General features: G+C 44.9%; 1 protein-coding gene across 2 annotated transcripts in view; it reads left to right on the plus strand.

The window, feature by feature from the left end:
• Window positions 1-22296, plus strand: part of LOC135909454 (probable cytochrome P450 49a1) — a 215017-nt gene extending 192721 nt beyond the window's left edge. For both annotated transcript variants that reach the window (XM_065441436.2, XM_070536020.1), the window contains 7 exons: window positions 10250-10440; window positions 11736-11937; window positions 12317-12476; window positions 16895-17064; window positions 17802-17880; window positions 18252-18458; window positions 19463-22296. In XM_065441436.2, coding sequence (XP_065297508.2) covers window positions 10250-10440; window positions 11736-11937; window positions 12317-12476; window positions 16895-17064; window positions 17802-17880; window positions 18252-18458; window positions 19463-19597 — 1144 coding nt within the window. In that variant the 3' untranslated portion in view covers window positions 19598-22296. The remainder of the gene's footprint in view (window positions 1-10249; window positions 10441-11735; window positions 11938-12316; window positions 12477-16894; window positions 17065-17801; window positions 17881-18251; window positions 18459-19462) is intronic.
• The last annotated feature ends 1083 nt before the right edge of the window (window positions 22297-23379 follow it).

The following is a 23379-nucleotide window of genomic DNA, read 5'->3' on the forward strand; positions in this document are numbered from 1 at the left end:
TATGTCAATTTGTGTTTCGATTTCACATGCTACTAATGCCAGCGTCTTGGAAGAAACCAGCTCGAGGTCTACGATTATGTCATATGCCACAGGTGACATTAAACAAATTTTCAGAACTTAAAAATGGTCACCCCGTATTTTTAATGCACATATGTGGAAATATTTAGGTCTGAGCGACCTTCCGAATTTTCGTGTGCGTGTCCATGCAGTGCGTTTTAATATTTTCACTGTATTGTAATATTGCTTTATTACCTCAATATAACAGTGAACACCCTTACTTAATGCTGGCTTCGCGGGGTGTCTAAGGTAGAACAAATAAATAAATAAACAAATAAATAAATAAATAAATAAATAAATACAAACAAGGCGAGATATCGCATGAGTAATGTACGGCAACGAGAACCTTGCCACGTGGATGAATAATAAAATAATGTTTCTTTTGTTCCGTCATCGCGAAACCTCTTTTCGATATTATACCCGCATGGTATACCTGCCCTGCTTGCTCAGTAGCTATGGTTTGATGTAGTAGTTCTGCGGAAACCCGCAAGGTGGAGAGAAGTAATTAATAAAGAAAAAATCAGACATCTATCCCTTCGTAACAACTGCTAGATAGGAAACCCATACGGGTTCCTCGAAAGAAAAGCCTCAGAGTTGAAGAAAAATTCGAATTTTTCTTCAACTCTGAGGCTTTTCTTTCGAGGAACCTGTATGGATTGCCTTTGTAGCTATTGTTACGAATGGGTGAATGTCTGATTTTCCCTTTATTAAGTAGCTAGGGTGTTGGGCGGCTGAGCACGGGGTCGCGGGATCGAATCCCGGCCACGGCGGCCGCATTTCGATGGGGGCGAAATGCGAAGACACCCGTGTACTTAGATTTAGGTGCACGTTAAAGAACCCCAGGGGGTCGAAATTTCCGGAGTCCTCCACTACGGCTTGCCTCATAATCAGAAAGTAGCTTTGGCACGTTAAACCCCATAAGTTAATTTTTTGTAATTATGGAATCTAAGAGTTCATATCACGAGTACTCCAGATTCCTAATCGCTATATGACACGGGAAGTCTAATAATAGCAAGTTCAAGTGCTAAAAAGAGTTCATTGTTCCAGCGCAAAACGCGTCTTTCTGTGTACGAAGTTTCTCGAATCTTATCGCTTGTTATGTCCGTAGACTCTTGTAACAGAACCTTGTGTCCTATGCATAGATTGTATGCATGATACGAATTGTGTTGTACTTGCTGGAAAACACGCGGGCACCAGCGATAACGCTGGAAGCTTCGACGACACTAGTATAAAATCCGCCACAGCGTGACAATACCTATCGCTAGGATTTGCTCAACGAGTTGAGTGACCGTAACACTTGACCTGCGATAGCGTGCTAGTCGGGACCCCTGCTCTACCATCGCCCGGCCGTCGGCCGCAGCCCTTAAATAACTTTAACTCGACTGTTGAAGACTCACAAATATGGAGCGCCGCCGTAGATAGCTGAATGAGCAGGGCATCAAAATATTAAAGCGATAGCGTTAAGGGCCCCGTCCCGCCGAAAATCCGGCGTCGTCATCCCGCGCCTGGAGTCGGACGTTGTTTCGGCGAAAAGATTTCGAACCGCAGCCGTACCCAAGCCCTCCATGTGGCGCAAGAAAGCTAATGAACTCGTTGAATTTCTCAAGCTAAAATAGGGAGAAAAATCGTGACGTGCGGCTTACACACAAGCTACACATATGATGGCGTCGGATTGTATTTGACTATACGAGAAAACATAATTCTGTTACGCGAAAGCTCAAAGAAACCCACTTTCCAGCGTTTCACCATTTGTAGACCGGCCACGGCGCCTGTCATTTGTGCGCGCCAGCACCCGAGGGTATCGGGGGCCACGGAGCGGTGTGCCCGGTTCCTTGCAATACCTCGAGGTGGCGCTCGCATTCGCCGCACCCCGGGCAGCGCAAGTGGCCGAGTTTCTACCAGAGATCCCGCCTTCGCGCATAGCTTCGCGGCCAGCGTTTCCCGGTAAACATTACGGTTACATAAGCCGCACTTGGTGGAAAGCATGAGAAGCAGTCGGTGAGCTTTGAATGCTATCTCGCTCCACTGTTAAAAAGGAAGCGTTAGCTCGGGCCCAACTCCGACGCGGCCTGGTCAAATGCATGTAAAACGCAAAACCGTTTTTCTGAGATAATTCCTGGACTGATTTTAATGAAACTTATTGCATTTGAGAGTTAAAGTTAAATGCTAGTGGCTGTTGGAAGCGGAACTTCAATTTAGGGCCTGAATTTTCTCAAATAAATTTTCAAAAATTTCAGAGTTCGAAAAAAATAAATACACGAGCTTTAAAAATTAACAGCTCTGCATCAAGAACAGATATCGTGATACCGTAAGCGGCATCCATTAGATCACACAAAGCGGAGAAATTCGACATGTCAATTTATATTTTACGTGAATTTGTTACGTTGTGTACAACGCTTATGCAAAAGCTGTTTTTGCATATTGCTGAATTTATCAGATTCACGTGTAACATATCATTCTTGTCCGCTTTAGATGTACTATCAGGTGCAATTCACAGAATTGTGACATCTTTTACTTGCTGAGTTAGAGGGTTGTAAATTTGATAGTTTCGTTTTTTTTAATATGTTCAATTTTTGCCAATTTTTGCTAAAATATTGAGAATATAAATAAAGAATTCGAAACCAACAGACACTAGATATTAAGTGTTTCTTTTAAATGCAACAAATCTCGCCAAATTTGGTGCACTGGTTGCCGAGAAAAACGAATTCTCCTATGACATGTATTTAGCTAGGAGCACTCGAGCTAAAGCTTCCTCTTAAAGGCGAAGCTTAAGCGTCCTCCATCTTTTTTTTTACTGTTTCGCCCTTTCGTTGTGGTTCGTAATAAGATACTTCTTTCAGCATTAGTTCGGGAGACAAAAGAAACGAAAGTTGAAGCGCCGTGGTTGCTTAGCGGCTTTGGCGTTGCGCTGCTAAGCACGAGGTCGTGGGATCAAATCCCGGCCGAGGCGGCCGTGTTTTAATGGGGGCGAAATGCAAAAATGCCCTGGTACCGTGCATTGGGTGCACGCTAAAGAACCCCTGGTCGCCTAAATTAATTCGGAGTCCCCCACTACGGCGTGCCTCATAAGCACATTGTGGTAATTTGCCAAGTAAAAACCTCAGAATTTAAAACCAAAAATTGTAAGAGAACCAGGAAGCTTACATAATCATCGCCAAATGCAGCATACGTGACAGCTCTATTACGCACGCATGTGAAAGAATGCGGTCAGGGTAGAACTTCCTCCGTGATGAAGTTGGCAGAAACATACGTTTTTAACGCGACAGCGTTAAGGAGCTCGTGTCGCAGAAAAGCCGGTGTCGTCGGCGTCGGTGTCGGCCGTGAGCGATAAATCCCAGCAGGCACTTCATGAATAAAAAACAACTTGCAAGATGGGCTGGGTGGGAATCGAACCTGGGTCTCCGGAGTGTGAGACGGAGGCGCTACCACTGAGCCACGAGTTCTTTTTTTTTTCTTTATTTCCAGCTCTGAGCCACGAGTTCGATGCTTCAAAGCGGTACAAACGCGCATCTAGTGAATGCGGTGTTGCCTTAGAAACGAGCTGTTTCTGCTCAGGCGTGCGTCGCTTGCTCAGGCGCACATTTCGTTGCCGCGCCGAACGCTGCGTTGCTCGACGCTCACCGCGTCCCATGCGGGGCGCGTAGTCGCTGCGCCGTAGCCCATTGTCTTACATCCCTTGGCGGGTCGACGGGAACGCTGTCGCGTTCCACTCTTGAAGGCGAAGCTTAAGCGTCCTCCAGTTTTTTTTTCTTCATCACCGAAAAAGTGGACTGACGTTGGACACTAACAGTAGTCGCCAAGGTCGTCATTTAATCAATGCGTTCGAGTGTCCGTAATGGCTTTCAGGTACAGAACTATTAAAGATTTTGGGGTTTGACGGGCCAAAACCACTTTCTGATTATGAGGCACAAAGCAACTGAGCACTCGTTTGAGGCAACCGCGAGGACTTCATTACTTTTCATTTCATCGGGAGCATCGTCAGAAACTTTGACCAAATTACGGTTCCTTTCAAAACATCACCAAAAGCGATTGAACTGGCCCGCCACCTTCGGTGTGTGCCGACTTGTCATGGTATTCACAGTTGCGCTCCACATGAGTTAAGCTTAAGTTTCTCAGATCGAACAAGTCGGATTTCATCATGTCTAATACCCCTGTAACACGGGCACCAGTGAACTCCGTTGACATGAAACTCCCTAATTGAGATTTACGGCAATGGTTTTGGGGCTATGCCACACGGCACAATGCGAACTTTCGACGGGTGCCGCGTGGGACAGAAACGGCGCTGCTGCGCTCACTTTCGCGTGCAAGGGTTCACATATACAGCAGCCGTTAAAGGTAGCTTTCTTTAACGCAGTATTTATTACAATAAAATCACAGTGAGAAAGTTTGCTTTATATTACCGCAAGACTTGTTTTCCAAGTATAGCGAAGTTGAAAGCGATGCTGGCCACACTGCGCACTTGCTTTCATGCGTGGTCAGCGTGGGTCATGCATGTTGTTCAACCCGTGCGCTTCCAGTTATGATTCTGTGCTGTGTAATCGTACGTGTGCGTTTGTTCGCGGTGAGCTCAACTGCTTCCAGATGAGTGACGAAGCGGATTAACGACCGAAATGGCGGAACGACATTTCTCCATGGGGTACGGCGAAGCATTGGTGAGGAGGGTACAGGCGCTATGTCCTTAAAAACGAATTAAATACTCCCATTACGGGACGTGCAAACAAAGGCAATAATAATAACAATAACGCTAAAATTTGTAAGTGAGACAGTTTCGACTATTTTATGAGCGTGGTTTTCTTCGTAGCCGTAGCTATCTGGGAGCGAGAGTACTCCAACCTGCAGTAATGGTCATTGCGGAACTACCTTTGCCGAAATATCCATTTAAATTCCTTGGCGCAACGCAGACCAACTGACGTAGACGAAGGAGTTAAATGCAGTTTGCGGGTGCCCGAGTGACAGGGGTATAAAGCAGTTAGTGTCATTATATATGCCTTTGTAAAACTAAAAACTGCCGCAAAATACATTCAGAAAGCGATGAAAGTTGACTTCTTTAACGTATATTTTATTTCACTTTAGTGCCTTAAAGATACGAAACAGGAAGCTAGCAGCATGGATTACAAAGGAAGGCGCCGATATTCCAGCTGAGATTAAAAGCAATAAAAAAAAGACGAATGACAGCGAAAGCCGACAACAGTCAGAGCTCTCAAACGAAAGGCAAAGTGCTTTCACTGCTATTACATCTTCACAGAGTGGAGTGGTTGTCATTTGTTGGTTCAGCATCGCGGGCACGTCTTCATCAGGGGTCGTTTCGCGCCGGCGCCGTTTACATTCTCGTTGCTGTTCCCTCCGGTGCTTCTCGTACACATGTTGTTCTTCGAGTGTAGGAACTACACGAGTCCGTTTCATCGATAACCCCGCTGTTTGTGGCGCCGATGCCTCTCCTGCTTATATACCGCGGTAACCTTGACGTCAAGCTATTGTTCACGGCGAGCGTTCTAATCTGTTCCGCATTTTGACATCTGCGCCGCCACACTGCACCCGTACGTGATCACACACAAAGTAAACAATAAAAGCCATCTTGTATGGGTTCGTTAGAGATAGCTAAGTCCATTTCCGTTGCCGGACACCGGAAAAACTGCGCAAGCTTAGTCATATACAGTAAAACCGAATTGTGTAGACAGCATAATGCATAGGGCAGGTAACCGATGCACCGTTAGAGTCAGCGAATAAACAACAAGGAAAGGGAAGCGCCGTCGAGGACGGCACATGTAGTCTGGCGAAATGAGGAAATTTGCATGTATAGGATGGCGTCATATAGCGGAAAGACAGCTGTAATCCGATATCACTGACCGAGGCCTTGATCTGGCACTGAGCGTAAAATAAACAGATGACGATGAACGGATGCTACATTGAGCGTGGGTATACAATAAACACGAGGAAATGTTAGAAGTAGATACTTTAAAATAAATTTTGGCGTCTGTTTTACATAAACAAATGACTGCAACCTTGTCGAAGTGCAGCAGCGTGAAATACATGACCACTTGTAATCTACCTCGTCGCATCCGCGCGATATAATCAGGCCGTAAGAATATCCTGAGATAATGACGCATGCGAGCGTACAATTGTTTTCCTACAATTTCTTTCTTTAGCCTTAGTATGCTTCTGTGTGCAGAGATGTAAGCTTTGAGTAAATTTTGAAGGCGCTAATTTAACCATGAGAAGAGTTGGTTTACTTACGAGAATTTTGGAAAGACCGGTAAAATATGCAAGCCTCTTTTAGCGTAAGCAATAATTAATAACAGCAGACGAGAGTTCTCGCAATGACATGTTTTCAAAAGTTACGGCAAGATGCTGACATTCTATAAAGAATAGACCTCCTTTTTGTTCGCTCAGAAATTGTTAGCAGCTTTCAGAATTCTCATCTTCCTACCGTGACAGCGGCGCTCTTTAATTTATTAGGCAGAAGATGTACCGCAAGCTTTGAAAATTTAGTTTCTTCGGATTGCGAATATCACATGTTCAACTACATGTTGCGAATTTGCCATGGCAAAATCTGTACGTCAAACGCGGGACCACTTTTTAGACATACGAAACGAATGGTGTCAATGGAGCAGCCATTACTACAAATTCTCTTGTGCGACAAACATGGAACCAGTTAACAGCTGTTAGCTTTTCATCGACAACTGCTTTTATAGTTAGTCTTGGAGAAAGGGCTTCGCCAATAATTGAAAAAGAAGTGAAGACCAAGCTATCTTTTGGGAATTTTTGTTAAAACCGCAGAGCGACCGCTTAAACGTGAGGTCACCAGTTCTTTCACATCTTTGGCCCGCTTTGGCTCCAGGTAAGTTCTCAAAAGTTGTTAGGTTGAGCCTTTGACTTCTTCAAAATGCAATCTAGACTGTATCCTTTTTAATGAAAATCGGTTAACTATAAATCCCCGAGCAAGCAATGTCAAAATGTATGACATCTTGACAAGCCAATGCGGGGAACTTCAGGAGAGCAGCGATACCCGGATTTTGTTATCGCGTTTGTTCTGCCTCATCTCTACGTACTAGAAAGGGCGCTTTTTGCCATCTGTGAAGTGCAATGCACTAATACTGTCTAACATGTTTCTTTAGTGTACCCTTAACATGAAAAATTGCCCACCTGGTACATATAACCTAATGAACGAAATTATTTGTTGGAAGCAACGCCTCCAAATTGCTGCTATAGAAGGGCATTCGTAAGAGTTGTGCTGCCAGGCAGCCTACCAACTTGGAAAACGACAGCCTAAATGCTTTCGTCAAAACTGAGAGTCAGAAAAAGAAGTAACTTGTGTCTCATTGTTAGAATGAGACAGAAAACAAGCGAAAGCTGTTTCTTTGCCGATGAAAGCTGCTGGTGCAATAATTTCCATAAGTACAACGGGGGAAGGACGCAAATGCGCTTCTGCGCCAACACAGTGAAGGTCAGATGGAAATACTCGAGAACGGTGCGTCCTTGCACAGAGACCAAGAAATACAAGCGCAGAGCAGCTACTCAATAATGCTGCACTGAATTGCGAAGCCCGGGACTCCCGTGCACTTTGGCACTGGTTAAGACAACGGCAAACCCTGTTCTGCGTACCGACTAAGGATCTCATTGACAGATTCGGCAAGGGATCTGACGTGGCTTTTCGAGCCGTTCTTATATCATTCTGAATAAAAAGCGCTGGGAGGACTGCAACTGTCGTTTTTCATTAGTAGAAGGTCAAGTCCTGTGTTCAGTGATAGGTGGCGCCTGTCGAGTTTGCCTTTCTGAGTAATATGCAATGGATATCATATCATGAGAGGCCAACGAACAATGACGCCAAGGACAACATAGAGGAAAATACTTGTACTTGCTGAGTGAATTGAAGAAATGATAAATTAATGGCAATGAAAGCGGGTGAAAAAAACAACTTGATGCAGGTGGGGAATGATCCCACGTCTTCGCATTATGCCTGCGATGCTCTAACCAATTGAGCTAACGCGGCGCCGTTTCCCCATTCACTTTCTTGGGTATTTATGTGTTGCTAGTGCAACTATCCTTGGGAGTGTTAGGCCGCTCCACCACTCACAAGCCTTGGCGGCGGATGTGGAACATCCTTTCTGCCGCAGGCGTCACGAGCACGTGATCTTTATGGGCGAAGGCAACTAGTCAATAAACCTACACATGCCACCTGAAGGCATCAATGTTTCTGGATTCGAGACAAGTACGAGTACAAGTAAAGGATGTTCTACATTCGCCGCCTAGGTTTGTGAGTGGTATAATATAATTTCGAGTTATATATACACCAACACTTCTCTGAAGGTGGCGCCTATTTGTCGCAGAATGATGGGCATAAGCCGGGCGATTATATCCCAAGGATACGTGGTGACAGAGATAGTATGTACGAACTATCATATGTCTATCGGTAACCCAAGTGAGGTTCCTGAACATCGAAGTCAGTGGAGAGCGAAACACCACCACGCATTTACGCGATCGGCTTGGGAGCTCTGTTTTTCCCGTGAGGCAATGCACTTCATTTCTTGAGGCTTACCTGTAACGTCAGGAGGGAGACCTGAAAGTTCGAATATTGTGAATCTGCGATGGAGAAGGTCCCACGCATAACGGGGCTTTACTATTTTTCAGTAATATTTCTGTGAGATTTCAGTACAATTTCCGTTGCATCAAATTTCTAATTTAGATCTTCCTGTTTGTTTCTGTTGCTTGTTCGTGACTTGATATTATTATAAGCTGTCATTATTTCCTCTATTTTTATGGCCCGTTCTTGTTATTAAGTTGTATTTTCAATTACTGCTTTATTAGTGCCCCTGTGTTGCGTAATCGTTTGTTATGCAATGATGTTTTTTTTTTAATGAGAGAACCAACCCTTCAAATTATTGCAAGAGAAGTCCTCGGCATCTGCGGTATATCATCTTTTTCGGAGCTGAGTATGATCAAGAAGAACTGAATTGAATGATTTATTGTGTGTGATAAGAGCTACAGCTCTCGCGGCGGAAACATTCTTTGCTTATCCTGGTATGCTGTTTCTAGGAAAAACCCACTGACCCATGTGAGTTGTTTATTCGCATCAGCTTACTCTGCTGTCGCGTACAAGTTTTGATGTCGCTTGCACGTCGTCTGAGCCAGGAGGCCGTACGGAAGCGAAGACGTGTCGAGGCGTCATGCAAACGTTGCACGACGCAGAAGATACGCGAAGGAAGATTGTAGGAGCAACGCGTAACACGAAATTAGAATAATGCAGCTGCTCAGCCGCTGAAAGAATCAGCCTTTTGCCAAATGCGCACACTGCACTCCAAGAAGCGCAAATAGTTGACGTCCATTATCCTCCGGCGTTTGATTGCAGTAGAAGGCGCGGAGTGCTGTGCATGGTAGAGAAGGAGAGACAGACACAAACAGAGAGAGAGAGAAAGACAGAACGCTCTGAGAGTGGAAAAATGGGGAGGTTGGCCGCAGGAGCGTGTGTTCAGGCCCGCTACTACACACAGCGTGCTAGAGATTATTAAAACGGTAACTTGAGGCCCTTGTGCATTTCTAGACTTCAGAAGCGTCAACTAAGAGCGGTGCTAACTGTAGCAAACTACTGAAAACAGGAGTGGATCTGCCTCTAACGCCTTTTTCTATGTATGCGTAACACCCAAGGCAACTGCTAGCACCTCTGTTTTCGGGCTATGCCACCATGCACCGTAACATTTACACGCAGTTACGAACATCCGCTGCAATTGAATACAAAACTGTAAAATGAAGCACGTGTATTGTGGCATGCTCTTTACCAGTGTAAATATTTGTAAATGATTTCCTCTCGTGCTCCATTTCGTTGCTCAGCGTTACGCATAAGTGATAGTTCTAAGGCTGCCATAGTAAGCGACATGATCAAGTAAGTACTTTAACGTGCTGTGCTATCTTTGTTGTCTTGGTTTGCGTGGAAAACAAAGAATGCTGTCCACACGTCCTCATATAAACAAATTTAAGCTTGCCTGCTTTTCGCATAACAGTGCCCCGCGCCCAGGGAGTTTGTCCATACAGCCGATAGAGCTGACGTCACATTTGTGACTTGGTAAATTGACAAAGTCAGGGCACAAGAAAGCTATGTCCTACGCCTGAAACACATCATTCTGTAACATTCCACATCAATGGCTTCCATTTATCTTCATACCTATCTGGCTACACTTTCTTTTTGTTTCTTGTGCAGTCAGGGAAAAGGCTGGCTGAAAGTACGGATGAGCACGCAACAGCACACACTGCGTGTACGAACAACAATGTCCTACTTGCCTAGCATGAACAAAATCGCGGAAGAGGCTTTGAACCTGCTTGACCAACTCATGGATGAGAACGGCACAGTGAAAGACTGCTTCTCATTCCTTCAGCGATGGGCTCTGGAAAGTAAGTCCTACCGAAGGTGAGCAGATGTTTTCACAGTGATAAATGGCTTCCAGGTTATGAATTTCACACAATGGCAAATGTTCTATACGTTTCTAAAAGACATGCAGCTGCATCTACAGCGGTCCTGGCCAATTCTGGACGTCCCTCACTCCTGCGAGTTGGTGGTGATATTTAGCATTGGACAAGCTCTGAAATAAGATCAACACCGTGCACAGGTTGGGTTGAACAACCTCGCCTACGTAAAAGCATCAATTGTAGTCTCACCAAATTTGGACACAGGTGTTCTACTTCAAAGCACTTAAAAGATTTACATAACACGACTTGTGTCTGTTAAAAATGATAAGTACGAAAATGAACAAAGGCGTTCTGTCCTTGTCCGAGCCAAAAATTTATCTGGTTCTTGTACTGGATGCACCGCGGTACAATAGGCTATAAGTGTCCATTGTTCATCATAACGGAAACAGACATTTGTTTCGTGAATTATCTATCAGGTATTATTGCAATTTTTGCTTATCAGCTTCACAAGACTGCCTGTGTATTAGACAACCGGGCACATATGCATGAAAGGTACACGTCTGGCAGGCAGTAAAGTAAAACATGCGAAGTCCCCTGAACAAAATTTACCATCCATGAGTATAATAAATGGCTGAACCAAAAGCTGTCTAGGAGATCTTGGCTGTACACGGGCATTATCACGTGGAAGCCCAGATCCTTCAATATTTGTGACAAATACGTTCCTAGGTATGCTGATCTGCCAAATCCATAGATGAGCCGCTTAGTATTTATTGGCAGTAGCCATGGTGTATGGGTTGCATTATATCATTCACCGCGATGGCCAATGGACAGAGCCGCAATCCTACAAGGCGCACTTAATGGACATTTTTGAGGAAGCAAACTGAGGGAAAATTGAAAGCAAGCTGCACACGCTGTCATTTTATGCCTGAGGCGCTGAAGTGCCCCCTCAGTGAGACCAGTGCTTGCTATAGTTGTGAAATTTCCATGGTATGCGCAAGCAAACATTTGGAATGCAAAACATTGCGAACTGAGCTTGCTTAAAAACACTCTCACCAGAACTCGAACGGGTAGCGTGAAGTGAGTGAAAGCTATGCAATATGCTAAGACTCTGCACTCGCGAAATCCGTCCTTGCATTACGGTTATGCCAGCCTGGCTGACCATTTCCTGGCATGCCTTCCGACAATCACATGTTGTGAGTGGATGATATGGGTATGAAGAAAACATCCGAGAATGAACCATTCACCGGTTTTAAGTTTGCGCACCTTTTGTTACCATTCAGGCGTCGCTTTGGCCTCCGTTGACGCCCGGCTTGGTTCTCTGCGGCATCCGCTTGACCCGACTCTTGATGGCCCAGCCATATTGGACGACATGAGGACAACGTTTGCCTGCATGCAAAAGTTCGGATACCGGTTTCCATATTTTCGTTATATGCGCACGCCGACCTGGCGACGTTTTGAGAAAGCCATGGATGACTTCACTGTGTAAGCACGCTTCAGATTTTCTGCTCTTTGCCCTTGAAAATAATACATCAGAAAACAGGAGTGAAAAACAGCCTGTCAAGTCAGTTCACAAAGATAAATCAACTCAAATAAATTGCGAACCCTATTGTAAAGATGTTCATAAAACAGTTGTGTTGTAAGCACAGTTATTGGATTTCCCAACAAGAGACAGACTGTAGCGCTTGACTTTTTTATGCATTATTCAGTCCTATCGTTTGGTACTAAATGCGCATCCAGGTGCGAAAATTACATAATAAGTAATAGACTGATTGCCGTCAATATGGCACCTATCAAGTCCCGACTATAGGACGGCACATTAGACAAATCTCAGCTGCCTGTTTATTATTGTGCTCATTTTTAGGCGCATATTCCGACACATTGAAGCCGCGGCTCAGCGGATGACTGCTGGAGAGTCCGAGCATGAGCCAACTATTCTGGAACACATGCTTAGAGAGAAAAAGCTAACATTTGGAGAAATCTTAACGTTTACCAGTGACTTCAACCTCGCAGGAGTGGACACGGTGAGTTTTGGGAAACATTTCGCCACCCGTTCGGACCTATGGCCTTAGGTGATTTGCTGCCGCCATTTCGTTGTCGTTGTTTCAAGGCGCTATAGTTGATGAAGTTCGTGTTAAAAGTGTCTGTAGGTATTTTGTTATCCCTAATGTCTTTCATTTACACACCACAACCAGATACTCAGAAACGGTATTTAGGCGATGCTAATGTTTCTCCTACAAATAATGCATGTATATTAATTACGTGGATAATATAGCTAAAAACTATGTATGTATGTATGTATGTATGTATGTATGTATGTATGTATGTATGTATGTATGTATGTATGTATGTATGTATGTATGTATGTATGTATGTATGTATGTATGTATGTATGTATGTATGTATGTGTGTGTGTATGTATGTATGTATGTATGTATGTATGTATGTATGTATGTATGTATGTATGTATGTATGTATGTATGTATGTATGTATGTATGTATGCTTTTGTGTGTGCGTGGCGTACCTATGAGCTGGTGCATGTATGTAAATGCATATAGGTAAAATGTGCAATAATATGACCTAATAATTTTAATGAGCAACTGCTTTATAGCAAGTATCAAATCTTTAAGTTGTCATAACTGCGGAGGCAAACTTCAGAAGCGCGCATCATTTACATTTTTAGTGTGTATACCGTATTTGCTCACTCACAGCTGTGCATCCAACAACGCCACTTCCCTCGATTTCTGTAGGTTTGAAATTTGCACCCATATGCAGAAAATGGCCTATTGCATCTTAACTGCCAATTTTCGATCCAAATTCCCTTAGGGCTGCAGGACTTCACGAATTAATTGGGATCATTAGTGGAACGCCGACACTCCCAAGCGCACGAACCCATTTTTAATCATCCGTGATTATTTTTGTTACGATCCTTTGCCCTCTCCTGTGATTTCTTCACCTATGTATATGTGTGTTTGTACAGCTACTAGCGTCTGGCTACTAGTCGAACTGTAGCGCTCTTCTCATGCTATTAAAAAATACATCAGTCCTTGCGTATTAATGCAGGTACCGACTCGTACACTTTGCCAGTTAAGGTCTTCACCATTTTATTGTAATTCAGCTCTAATGACGCTTGCACAGTTCTATGTCACCTGCACAGAGCCCATCGGTGAGCTATCTTCTACCGCTGCCCACAAGAAATCCTTCGGTCAACGTAAGTGTCTGCTGAAGTGGCAGACACTTACGACAGACCACAGGAGATGGCGATAAGTGGGTGCGAAAAAATCTCGAGCCTCTGATTTCGCTGAAAATAGATGGCGCGAAAGGCGTGAAGAGTATCAGTGGGAGTTTCGCATCGAGAGAATGGCATCGATCAACTCGGATCCCTCGTTTTTCTTTGCCTGCGTGTTCATGATGCGTCTGCGTCTAATACAGATTGCTCATTCGAAGATTGAATTATGTATTGTCGGTGTGTGCACTCGCCCAGTCACGCAAGTGCCTGGCCCTAAAAAAAAAATAAACCAGTAGCACCTATCTGCGCGGGAACCGATTGATAGTACATGCATCCAGCCTCCTTCCTGTCCTGCCGTGCTTCCCGACTTCTGAGCCTACAGGCAACACTTGAATAAATTATTCTCTCTTCTTCTCAGCGACTTCCTTTCTTTACTTAGCGCTGCAAATATACCGGTATCTAAGTTCGCATTTAAGGCACCTTGCTGCATTAGTAACCAAATATTCCGCAGTATTATCTGGAACCCTTCATCGACGGTTTATAGCTTCAGATATTATTATTGCGCCGTTAAACTTTGAAATCAATCAATAATTGTTCCTCGCAAGAATACTACAACTTGCTTTCGCGGACATTGAACACTACGTAGATAACTGCGTTAGGTTCCTTGAATGGGCTTTTTTAAATGGCAAAACAAATTGCCTGGTACACCCTGTACATTTTTTCTCAATGGTTCGTTTCGCCAAAGCATCCGACTTTAACCCAGTTCATGGACGGCTATAACGTAAAGCTATTGCACACGTCTCTATTCCAATTCTGCAATCAGCTTTCCGCGATTGGTCAAAAACTTTTTGAATTACGCCCACTTCGCCTGTCTGTCACGCGACCTCCCGAGAATCGCGATGGCCCACCACCTGATGTGACGCTTGCGCACTGATTAGGCATTATTCGACCGAAAAAAAAATTGCTATTTATGATTCGCCATTAGTCCTCAGCTATTGGTCAGAAGTTTTCGGGCTGCACGCACTTCACCTGTTTGTCACGCGACGACACAAAACCGCGGAAACTCACCGCGTCAAAGAGACGTGTACGCTTTAAAGATGCATAAATATGGCGAACAAAACAGATTTTTTTTCTGAATAGCCACAGGCTGCTCCGTTCTGAGAGGAATATAAAATGGTTGCCGCCGATCGCTCTGGGACTGGCTGCTCACACACGCCGAACAGCATGGGTTTATTTTCGTACAATAAATGTTTTTGCGTGGCCATGTATCTTTTTCCAGCACCTTCTGCACGTTTACGACCTCGCTCTGCCAAATCTTCTTTGCTGTGGATCCGCTTTAGCGGCATTCTGAACCTTCCGTTGAAAGCTGCCGCGATTTTCGACCAGGCACCTCAAGCTAAGTAAGGGAAAGCCGATCAATCGCAGACGCCGGCACCGCCATATTCATCCGGTTATCGATTTGCAGTGTACTGGCTCGGCCCCATCGAATCCCTCTCCACTTGAGCGCAGTCCTCACCACTTGTCAGCCAATTAGATAAGACTAATTGCTCAATGTAGGCAATGTTACTCGTTTTTAAAGCGAACAAAAGTCAGCGCCTATAAACGAGGCGAGCGTTTGGTTGGTCTGTTCAGACAACACTGCAGGTCATCGCCCGATGCTTGCGTTGGCAGTTACGCAAGTTTGACGTCAGGAGACTGGGATAAAAACATATTGTAATAGTTTTACGTTATATGCCCTATATCAAAGTTGTTGTTTGTATGGACATTCGCAAATGAAGCTTGTAAACAGTCTGCCAGTTTCAGCTCATTTAACATAGTTCAAGATGTGCGTAGGTAACCATTTATCAGTGATTTTGTGATATTTTTTGGTGACGACGCTTTCATAAAAATGCAAGGAAATGTGATTATCGAGCAAATGAAGTGTGCGATTTTTCGACAAATGGGGCCCTATAATGCAAAACTATTTCAATATGTTTTTAGTCCAATATCCTGATGTCAACTTTGCGTAAACGCCCATGCAAGCTTCGGGCGGTGACCCACCGCGTTGCCTGGAGAGCCCAATCAAGCACTCTCCTCGTTTATAGGAGGTCTCCTTTGTTTTGTTTAAAAACCAATAACATGGCCTACTTTGAGCGGTCTTTCTTATCTAATTGGCTGGCAAGAGGGGAAGAGCACGCTAAAGTAGAGAGGGTTTCGATGGGGCCGAGCCAGTGCACTGAAGATAGATAACCGGATGACGAGGGAGGTGCCGGCGTCTGCGATTGGTCCGCTTCCCTTATTTAGCTTACCGTGGCTTGCTTAAAATCACGGCTGCGTGCAACGAAAGGTTAAATATGGAACTAAAAGGGATCGTCAGCAAGGAAGAGTTGGCAGAGCGATGTCGTATACATGCCGAAAAGGCTCGATAACGTTATACGGCCACGCAAAAAAGTTTTTTTATACGCAAATAAACCCATGCTCTACGGCAGGTGCCGGTAGCCAGTGCCTGAGTGGTCGGCGGCGGCCATCTTTCATTCCTTTCGGAGCGAGGCAGCCTGCGGCCGTTCAGAGAAAAATTCAGTTTTGTTCGGCATATTAATGCTTCTTTAACGCGTACACGTCACTTTGACCCAATGAGTTTTCGCGGTTTTGTGACGTCGAGTGACAGACAGGTGAGGTGGCTGCAGCCTGAAACCTTTTGACCAATAACAGGGGTTCACGGTGAAAAGGCGTCAAATCATAAATAACAATGTTTCTTTTGTTCGGTGGACTTATGCATAATCAGTATGTACACGTCTTGTCAGATTTGGAACTATCGCGGTTTCCGTGACGTCGCATGACAGACAGGCGAAGTGGGAGTGGCCCAAAAATGTATTGGCCTATTGGAGACGGCTGATTGCAGAATTGGAACATAAAAGTTTGGAATAGCTTTACTTATAGCACCCATGCATTCGTAAATGAAGGCTGCATGCACTTATTACTGGCGAAATTCATGCAGAAGGTCGCGTGCTGTCTAAGCAGTGAAGGGCACTGCAGCTTCACACAATCACCTTCTTCGAGGGTACTTCTTTCTTGGAAAATACGTGTGACTAAACAGAGACGTGTAAATATACGACCTGCTAAGGTCAGAGTGCTACTTGACCAGATCTGTGAAGCTTGCCAAGAAATACGCTATTCAACACATTGCTGAGAACTATGTTGTAAATGCTCGCTTCATAGAATTAACTTTGCAGACATCAGCGGCAACGACATTCCTTCTGTTTCAACTCGCGAAGAATCCACGGGCTCAATCGAAAGCACGTGAAGAAGCGCTAGCCGTGCTCGGGGACAAGTCGAATTCTGTTGAACCACATCATCTGGAGAAGATGTCGTTTATAAAGGCCTGCCTGAAAGAAAGCATGCGGTGAGTGCTGAAATTCGGATACCTGTGTACAGAAAGCTTTATTTCTGGTCCGAAACTGCACAAATACATTATAGCAGGAAGTAAAAATGTATCAAACTGACGTTTCTTTTAGTGCATATGTTCACACACATCTACATATGCGTTATACATAAACTCATGTACAAGAACGTACATATATCTCTTCCTTAGTGGGAGAGTGAAAATACACCAATTTGGCACTTGAAGTAGCCACGGATCCTGTAACAATGAAAATATAATACAACCGCGGGGAAATTAGCACGTTTATAAACTTAGGTTTAGTTTCGTGGATTAGTATACACAAATTAAATCAGGCATTCTGCACACACATGGAGTTAAAATAAAGGCCGAAATGTCAATTATCCCTGAGGAATAATTCATAACATTAGGTAAGGACAGGGATGTTCGCGTATGGCTGACAATTCAGAGACAAAATATAAAGTAGGGCATTTTAAGTGAATATATGCAGACGCGCACCGCCAGTAACACACAAGTAAATTGAAACAGTGAAAGCCAGTTATCACCAAAGTTGAGTTAGTTCTGCGAAATCCACAGGCATCAACTAGCGTACATTTGGAACACCACGTTATGGAAAGAATAAAAAAAATTACACCCTAGGACGCAGAAACACAAGGAAATAAAGCTTACACATGTGCCGTCATTTGTCTCCGTGTTCTTGTATTATACTGCAACTTGTCTTGTACGGCCGCTATTCCCAGGTTGATCCCCAGCCTGCCGGGAATCTACAGGAAACTGGACCACGACGTCGTCATGTCAGGCTACCTTCTTCCCGCCGGGGTTAGTTTCACTATCAAATAAGGTTTTGGGGCTCAGCAACCGAAGTTAGCAAGGAAAGGTCAGCACGATAAATAGCAAATGTTATCAAACAAGCTGCGTAAACGTTCGCTGGAGTTATTGGTGACTTCACGAGGGCGTGAGTATGAGCACGCTGCAATCGAAAGCATGTAGACATTAATGTTTCAGGTATTACACTTGGTCCTTTTAACACAGGACATAGTTTAAAGGCCCTCGTGTACCGTACTCTGTGTTCACTTGAAAGAAGCCTAGGCGGTCGAAATTTACGCGAACCTATGTTTTTTTATCCCGCAACGCCCCTGCTGTTCGGTGGCACGGGACCCCACAGTTTTATCTTATTCTTCTATCATTAGGTGCCTATATTCGTGGACGCATTTGTCGCTGGCCGTGCTGCAGAGAACTTCTCATGTCCGGAGCTGTACCTCCCAGAGCGCTGGCTGAAAACAGACCAAGAAATTTTGCCCCACGACGGATACGCTTCCCTGCCCTTCAGCTTCGGTCCACGCATGTGCCTCGGGAGGAGGATAGCGGAACTACAAATCTGCACGCTCATCGCTAAGGTGCGGTATTGGTGCCTGCGATTTTCCACTCTGTTTAGACGTGCTCTTCCCAATAGTGCCTTGCTAACGCGGGATAACAAACATGTGCGGTCGTTCACGAAGTTTGCGAATCTTGTAGTGTTTGCATATGTGCAATCGTAAATATCGAATGATATCGAAGTAATATCGACGCTTCTCGACTTCCCGCAAAGTTATCCATTTACTTCAACGTGGCTGGGACTCACCATGCGCTGATGCACTTCCGTTGTAACTGCAGTCACAACAGGTGGCAAATGTTCAACGCCTTTTCGAGCAAAAGCAAATACCTATGAGGTTGTCCGACAAAAGTGTATAGCGTTCAGGCTGCGTTGACATCATTTAATATTAATCTTTCAGTGACTTGGATCATGTTCGTTGACGTTTGGTGTAAAGTAATTGTTAAGATCCTATGCAGTATGACCTCAGACACACTTGTAAAAAATAAAGGTAGATGCGAACCGAAGCAATGGTATATGCGAGCACTCATACGTTTTTGCTACAGTGTACTCGGGATAATTTAGGCTTTCAGGGAACACAGATAGTTATTTGAACCATCCAGCACTGACTGAAATATTTGAACCATCCAGCACTGACTGAAGTATAAATCAAAATAATATTACCACATCTTATGCATACGGGTGGGCTCTTGAGCTGATATCCGACCACGAAAAATGCGCTATCGCATTAAAAGAACGGTCACCGAGAAATCGCACCTAGTTCATGACAATCAACATCATTCTTTTAGGAGACTGCACTCCTGTTTTCATATCACTTTAATATGGCCCTTCACCTGCTTTTCGAACTGTCAACCAATGTGTGGATTCGTGCTGGCTGAATTTGAGCAATTGGAAATTTTAGCAGCGCTTCGAGCACCAGCACAAAGACATGGCGCACACACACGCGTGTTCTACGTCTATGTCCTGCGCGACGCAAAAGTTTCGGAACGTTAACAGTGCCCTTCCACTCATGCTTTCTCCATCATGCAGATTTTACTCAAGTACAGCATTGAATACCCGCGAGAGAACCTCGAGTACCATGGCCAACTCATCAACATCCCGAAGGACCCTACGGACTTCCGCTTCAAGAAGCTCCGACCGCCGGCACACCGAGGCTCGAACTAGGTGTCTGAAAGGGACAGCCGTTGCCAACGAGTACTTGTGAATTTCGGCAGCACACGGCGCCATCTCTTTGGCGCATTTTCGGTCTGTGGCAGGCACTGAAAACTTGAGCTGTCTGTCGTGCGCAAATCAAGAGCGCCGAGAAAATTAACGTGACATCCGTAGCTGCGCAGCAAAAATAACCGCTGGTTATCCCTGTATTGCAAATGGGTTCGGAACTGGCCCCCGTACCAGTATTGTACCGACTGTAGTATTGGCGTATGCGCCTTAATTTCCGTGCTGCGTCTGCTAGCTGCAGCTCCGAAGGGTGGATACGCGTAGTTGCGTTTAGGGGGCGCGTTAGCTGCCCGCACCACGCTAAGCTTTTGAGCCCTTAAAGAGCGTTGGAGAGGCAGTGGATGTGCAGAAAGACTCGCTCCTCCCATTCGATACTTCGAATCATGAACTACGTCATGATATGGCATTGTCTGCGTAGCGGTTACGGAATGCAGTGGTATAAGTTGCAAAACGTCACCATCCACTTTTCAGGCGCGTAGCAGAATTTTTTCCGGGGGGGGGGGGGGAGGAGAAGGCAGAGGCTGAGGTTCTATTATTCCCTGTTAAGTCTCCCATGCTTGGTGCATAATAATACAACTATTACGCTGAGAACGCCCTTGGTCTGCCTGAAGATGTGCACCATCCTATACATGTTTGGGGAGGGCGTTCAAAGGATATGTGCCTTTATTCATAGGTGACATGCCAGGAATAAACGGGAACAGAGCTCCGGTAGAAAAAATTTCTGGGGGAGAGGCTGAAGCCCGGCAGCCCTCCCCCTCCCCCCCCTCCATCCCCGGCTACACCCCTACCACTTTTATGCTTCTCAAACGGAAAGACATCTCAGGCCCATAAACGCGTTTTCAAGAGGTTCGTATTCTTGACTGGTGTGCTGGGAACGTAAATTTTTTTTTTTACTTTATCTGGTTAGATTCTCAAAGCAGCATCTCTGCATTGCTGGAGAGTAACCATCTCCTCAGGTTATTTGGCGCAAAGACTTATTAGCTTAAACGCAAAGACAAAGGTGTTACATCGCGTGGTAGGTTGGCATGTTGAGCATGCGCTGGATACATTTCTGTTAACTTGCGCTTTTCAAAACTCACTTCGTGGGCGCTTTTCGTCGTCTGTGACTTTATGCAATGCTCTATAGATTCGATCGATGCGAATTTTCAAGAAAGTTTAAGCCCAGAATACGACTAAACCACTTCCAAGACAGCTCCGCTGGCACCTGAATTAACATCCTGGCTGAATATCATAAAAACCAATTTGTAAAGGAATTCGCAAGCTCCACAAGTCATCACATCGCACTATTAAGGTGCCATTGGGTACAAGCACGTGGTTGGAATGGTTTTAACCACATGGCAGATCAACTGGCTCGATTGTTTGCCTCATCTGAGACACCTGTTTCCATTCAGTTTGATCAGCGCTTCCTGTACCAAGCATTGAAATCTGAATTCCGGTGGTACATCCGCACCTACATTGTCCTGTGTGCTTTACTCCTTCCATGTAACCTTAAACGGGAGCATGAAGTATCCAGCTCCATGGCTCCAGTGGCCCTTCCACGATCCGTTACCTGGGCTTAACAAATGTTCACCAAGTAAAATGTAGCTGCGATCTGCGAACCTCTTGATTACCTTAGACGTTGGAATTACCGCACTGCAAAGGCGACTTTTTTTTTCTACTGCGGAAGCTTCTTTTTCTGAGAGACCTGTACGGGGTTTCCTCGATAGTTTCGCAGCTGCAAGACGGGTAGAGCTCAACCTTTCCCTTTCATGCCCCAAGTGTTTGAATGCATTGGAAGCATCAGATTCTGCTTTGGCGGTGCCCTGAAACGCGGACAATCAGATATATAATTTAAAAAAAAAGGCTAGACTGAAGCCATACATAGCTGGAACCTACGCCCGTTAGCTTAAGGATAAAAATATTTGCCGAGACATCGCTGCTTCTCCGGCACGATGCAGGGTTACAAGCTTTTGTATAATTTTCTTTTGTTGCTCATATACCTCACGGCATATCTGAGGGATGGCTATCGCAAGGTAATGCGACCTCTTTCGTCTTGAAAGGTTGCACTGGAAGAGTGGTTGGATTATGCATGTCAACAGCCTGCATCATTCGTAGGGTCACCTCAAGTACTGAGGTGACCAGAAGTTTGCAGTCAGTATAAGTAGTAATGGATTAAAAAACCATGTGAAGGAATTGTTACTAACGCAGTGTTTGAGAGAGTGATTGTTGCAATATCAATATATTATAACCCACTTTCTTCCTTTTTCTGTATTACGTGGATACATACATGTTCACGGTTATATGGTGCACGTTAGTGTACTATGGTAACTTACATGTATAACCTGTACTTTGCTGCTTGTGGACCGGGAGAGGAAAGGGGAAGAGGGGTTAAAGGGAACATTTTATTATTTCACCGTCTGTATTAATAAACAAACAGTAACCCAATAATTTTGTCAATTCTGTTCTCAGCTTGTGTAAACTCGTATACAATGTGTTAAAATATGTAACGTTATGTGTGTCCGCTCACTGCGAATGAACTACCAATAAACAATGCATAATAAAAGCGTATATTGCGGGTACAGGGGCCCCTGTCATGCGCTGTGTGCCTTTTGCCCCCTGCACCTTTCTTGAAATTGTACTCAAGATGAAATAAACATTCATTCATTCATTCATTCATTCATTCATTCATTCATTCATTCATTCATTCATTCATTCATACTGACGTGGTGGAAAGCGCATTAGCTAGCCCGGAAATGCACCCATGACTACCGAGTAAAACAAAGAACCCGTGGCAACTGAATCGCGGCCCACTCGCGGGCACTGCAAGAGCGACGTAAAAGCCTACTGGCCGGGATTCCATTTCTGGCTTTTGGGCCCTTTCTTTTCAAAACGAAAAAAGAAACGCTACGAGAAATGTATAGTCCTGGTGTAAAGGTTTCATTCGAACGGCTTTGGATCAGTGCATTAAGGCATGCTATTAAATCGCAATCGCAAAATTTTACACTTTGGCAGGTGGATGACTACTATTAGCTATTGAGGCGCGAAAGAGGAGTCCCGCTGAAGCGGGCGCCTCATACGTAACTCTATTCAACGGTGGCGATAGGCACCTTCTGTTGGGCGTGCATAGCACGTACGCATGTAGTACACAATACGGAGCAAACGGCGCGCGTCACAACACTTTAGTTTAACGCGTCGCGATACGTCTTGCTCAACAAGACGTGTCACATACGAGGTGCAAGCGTTTTCGGATGCTTCTCGGCGCCACCAAGCGTCGGAAGTGTACTAAGTTTCCCTAAAGGTGTGTGTGGCCTCTGCGATGGGCACGCCGGACGACCCCGCAGGTCATGGAAACGGCCACAAGCGTCGAAGTCAAGCCGCGGCTTCGGCTGCGTGCATCATAGTTTCTGGCACTTACTAGAGGGAACTCTGGCACTGCGATCGCTAAGCCACCATGGGAATGAACGGTATTACACGGACTTGTCTGATCTTCATGCTCGGGGCTTCAGACATCTTTGTGACTTCGTTTATTACCCTTACCTGGGCTTAAATTGGACAAAACTTTAGGCAAGTAATACTTTTTTGATGCAGAATGTAACAAGACTCTGCGAGCACGCATAATCGCTGCTAATTGCAGTGGCTCCGCTAGTCCACGAGTCCGTGGCGCAGTGGTTTCAATATCGGGGTTCTGGGCTAGAGGTCGGGACTTTGAATCCTGCCGTCGGACAATTTCATTGATGTTTATTTAGTTA

Source organism: Dermacentor albipictus, chromosome 3 (genome assembly GCF_038994185.2).
Source record: "Dermacentor albipictus isolate Rhodes 1998 colony chromosome 3, USDA_Dalb.pri_finalv2, whole genome shotgun sequence".
Classification (NCBI taxonomy): domain Eukaryota; kingdom Metazoa; phylum Arthropoda; class Arachnida; order Ixodida; family Ixodidae; genus Dermacentor; species Dermacentor albipictus.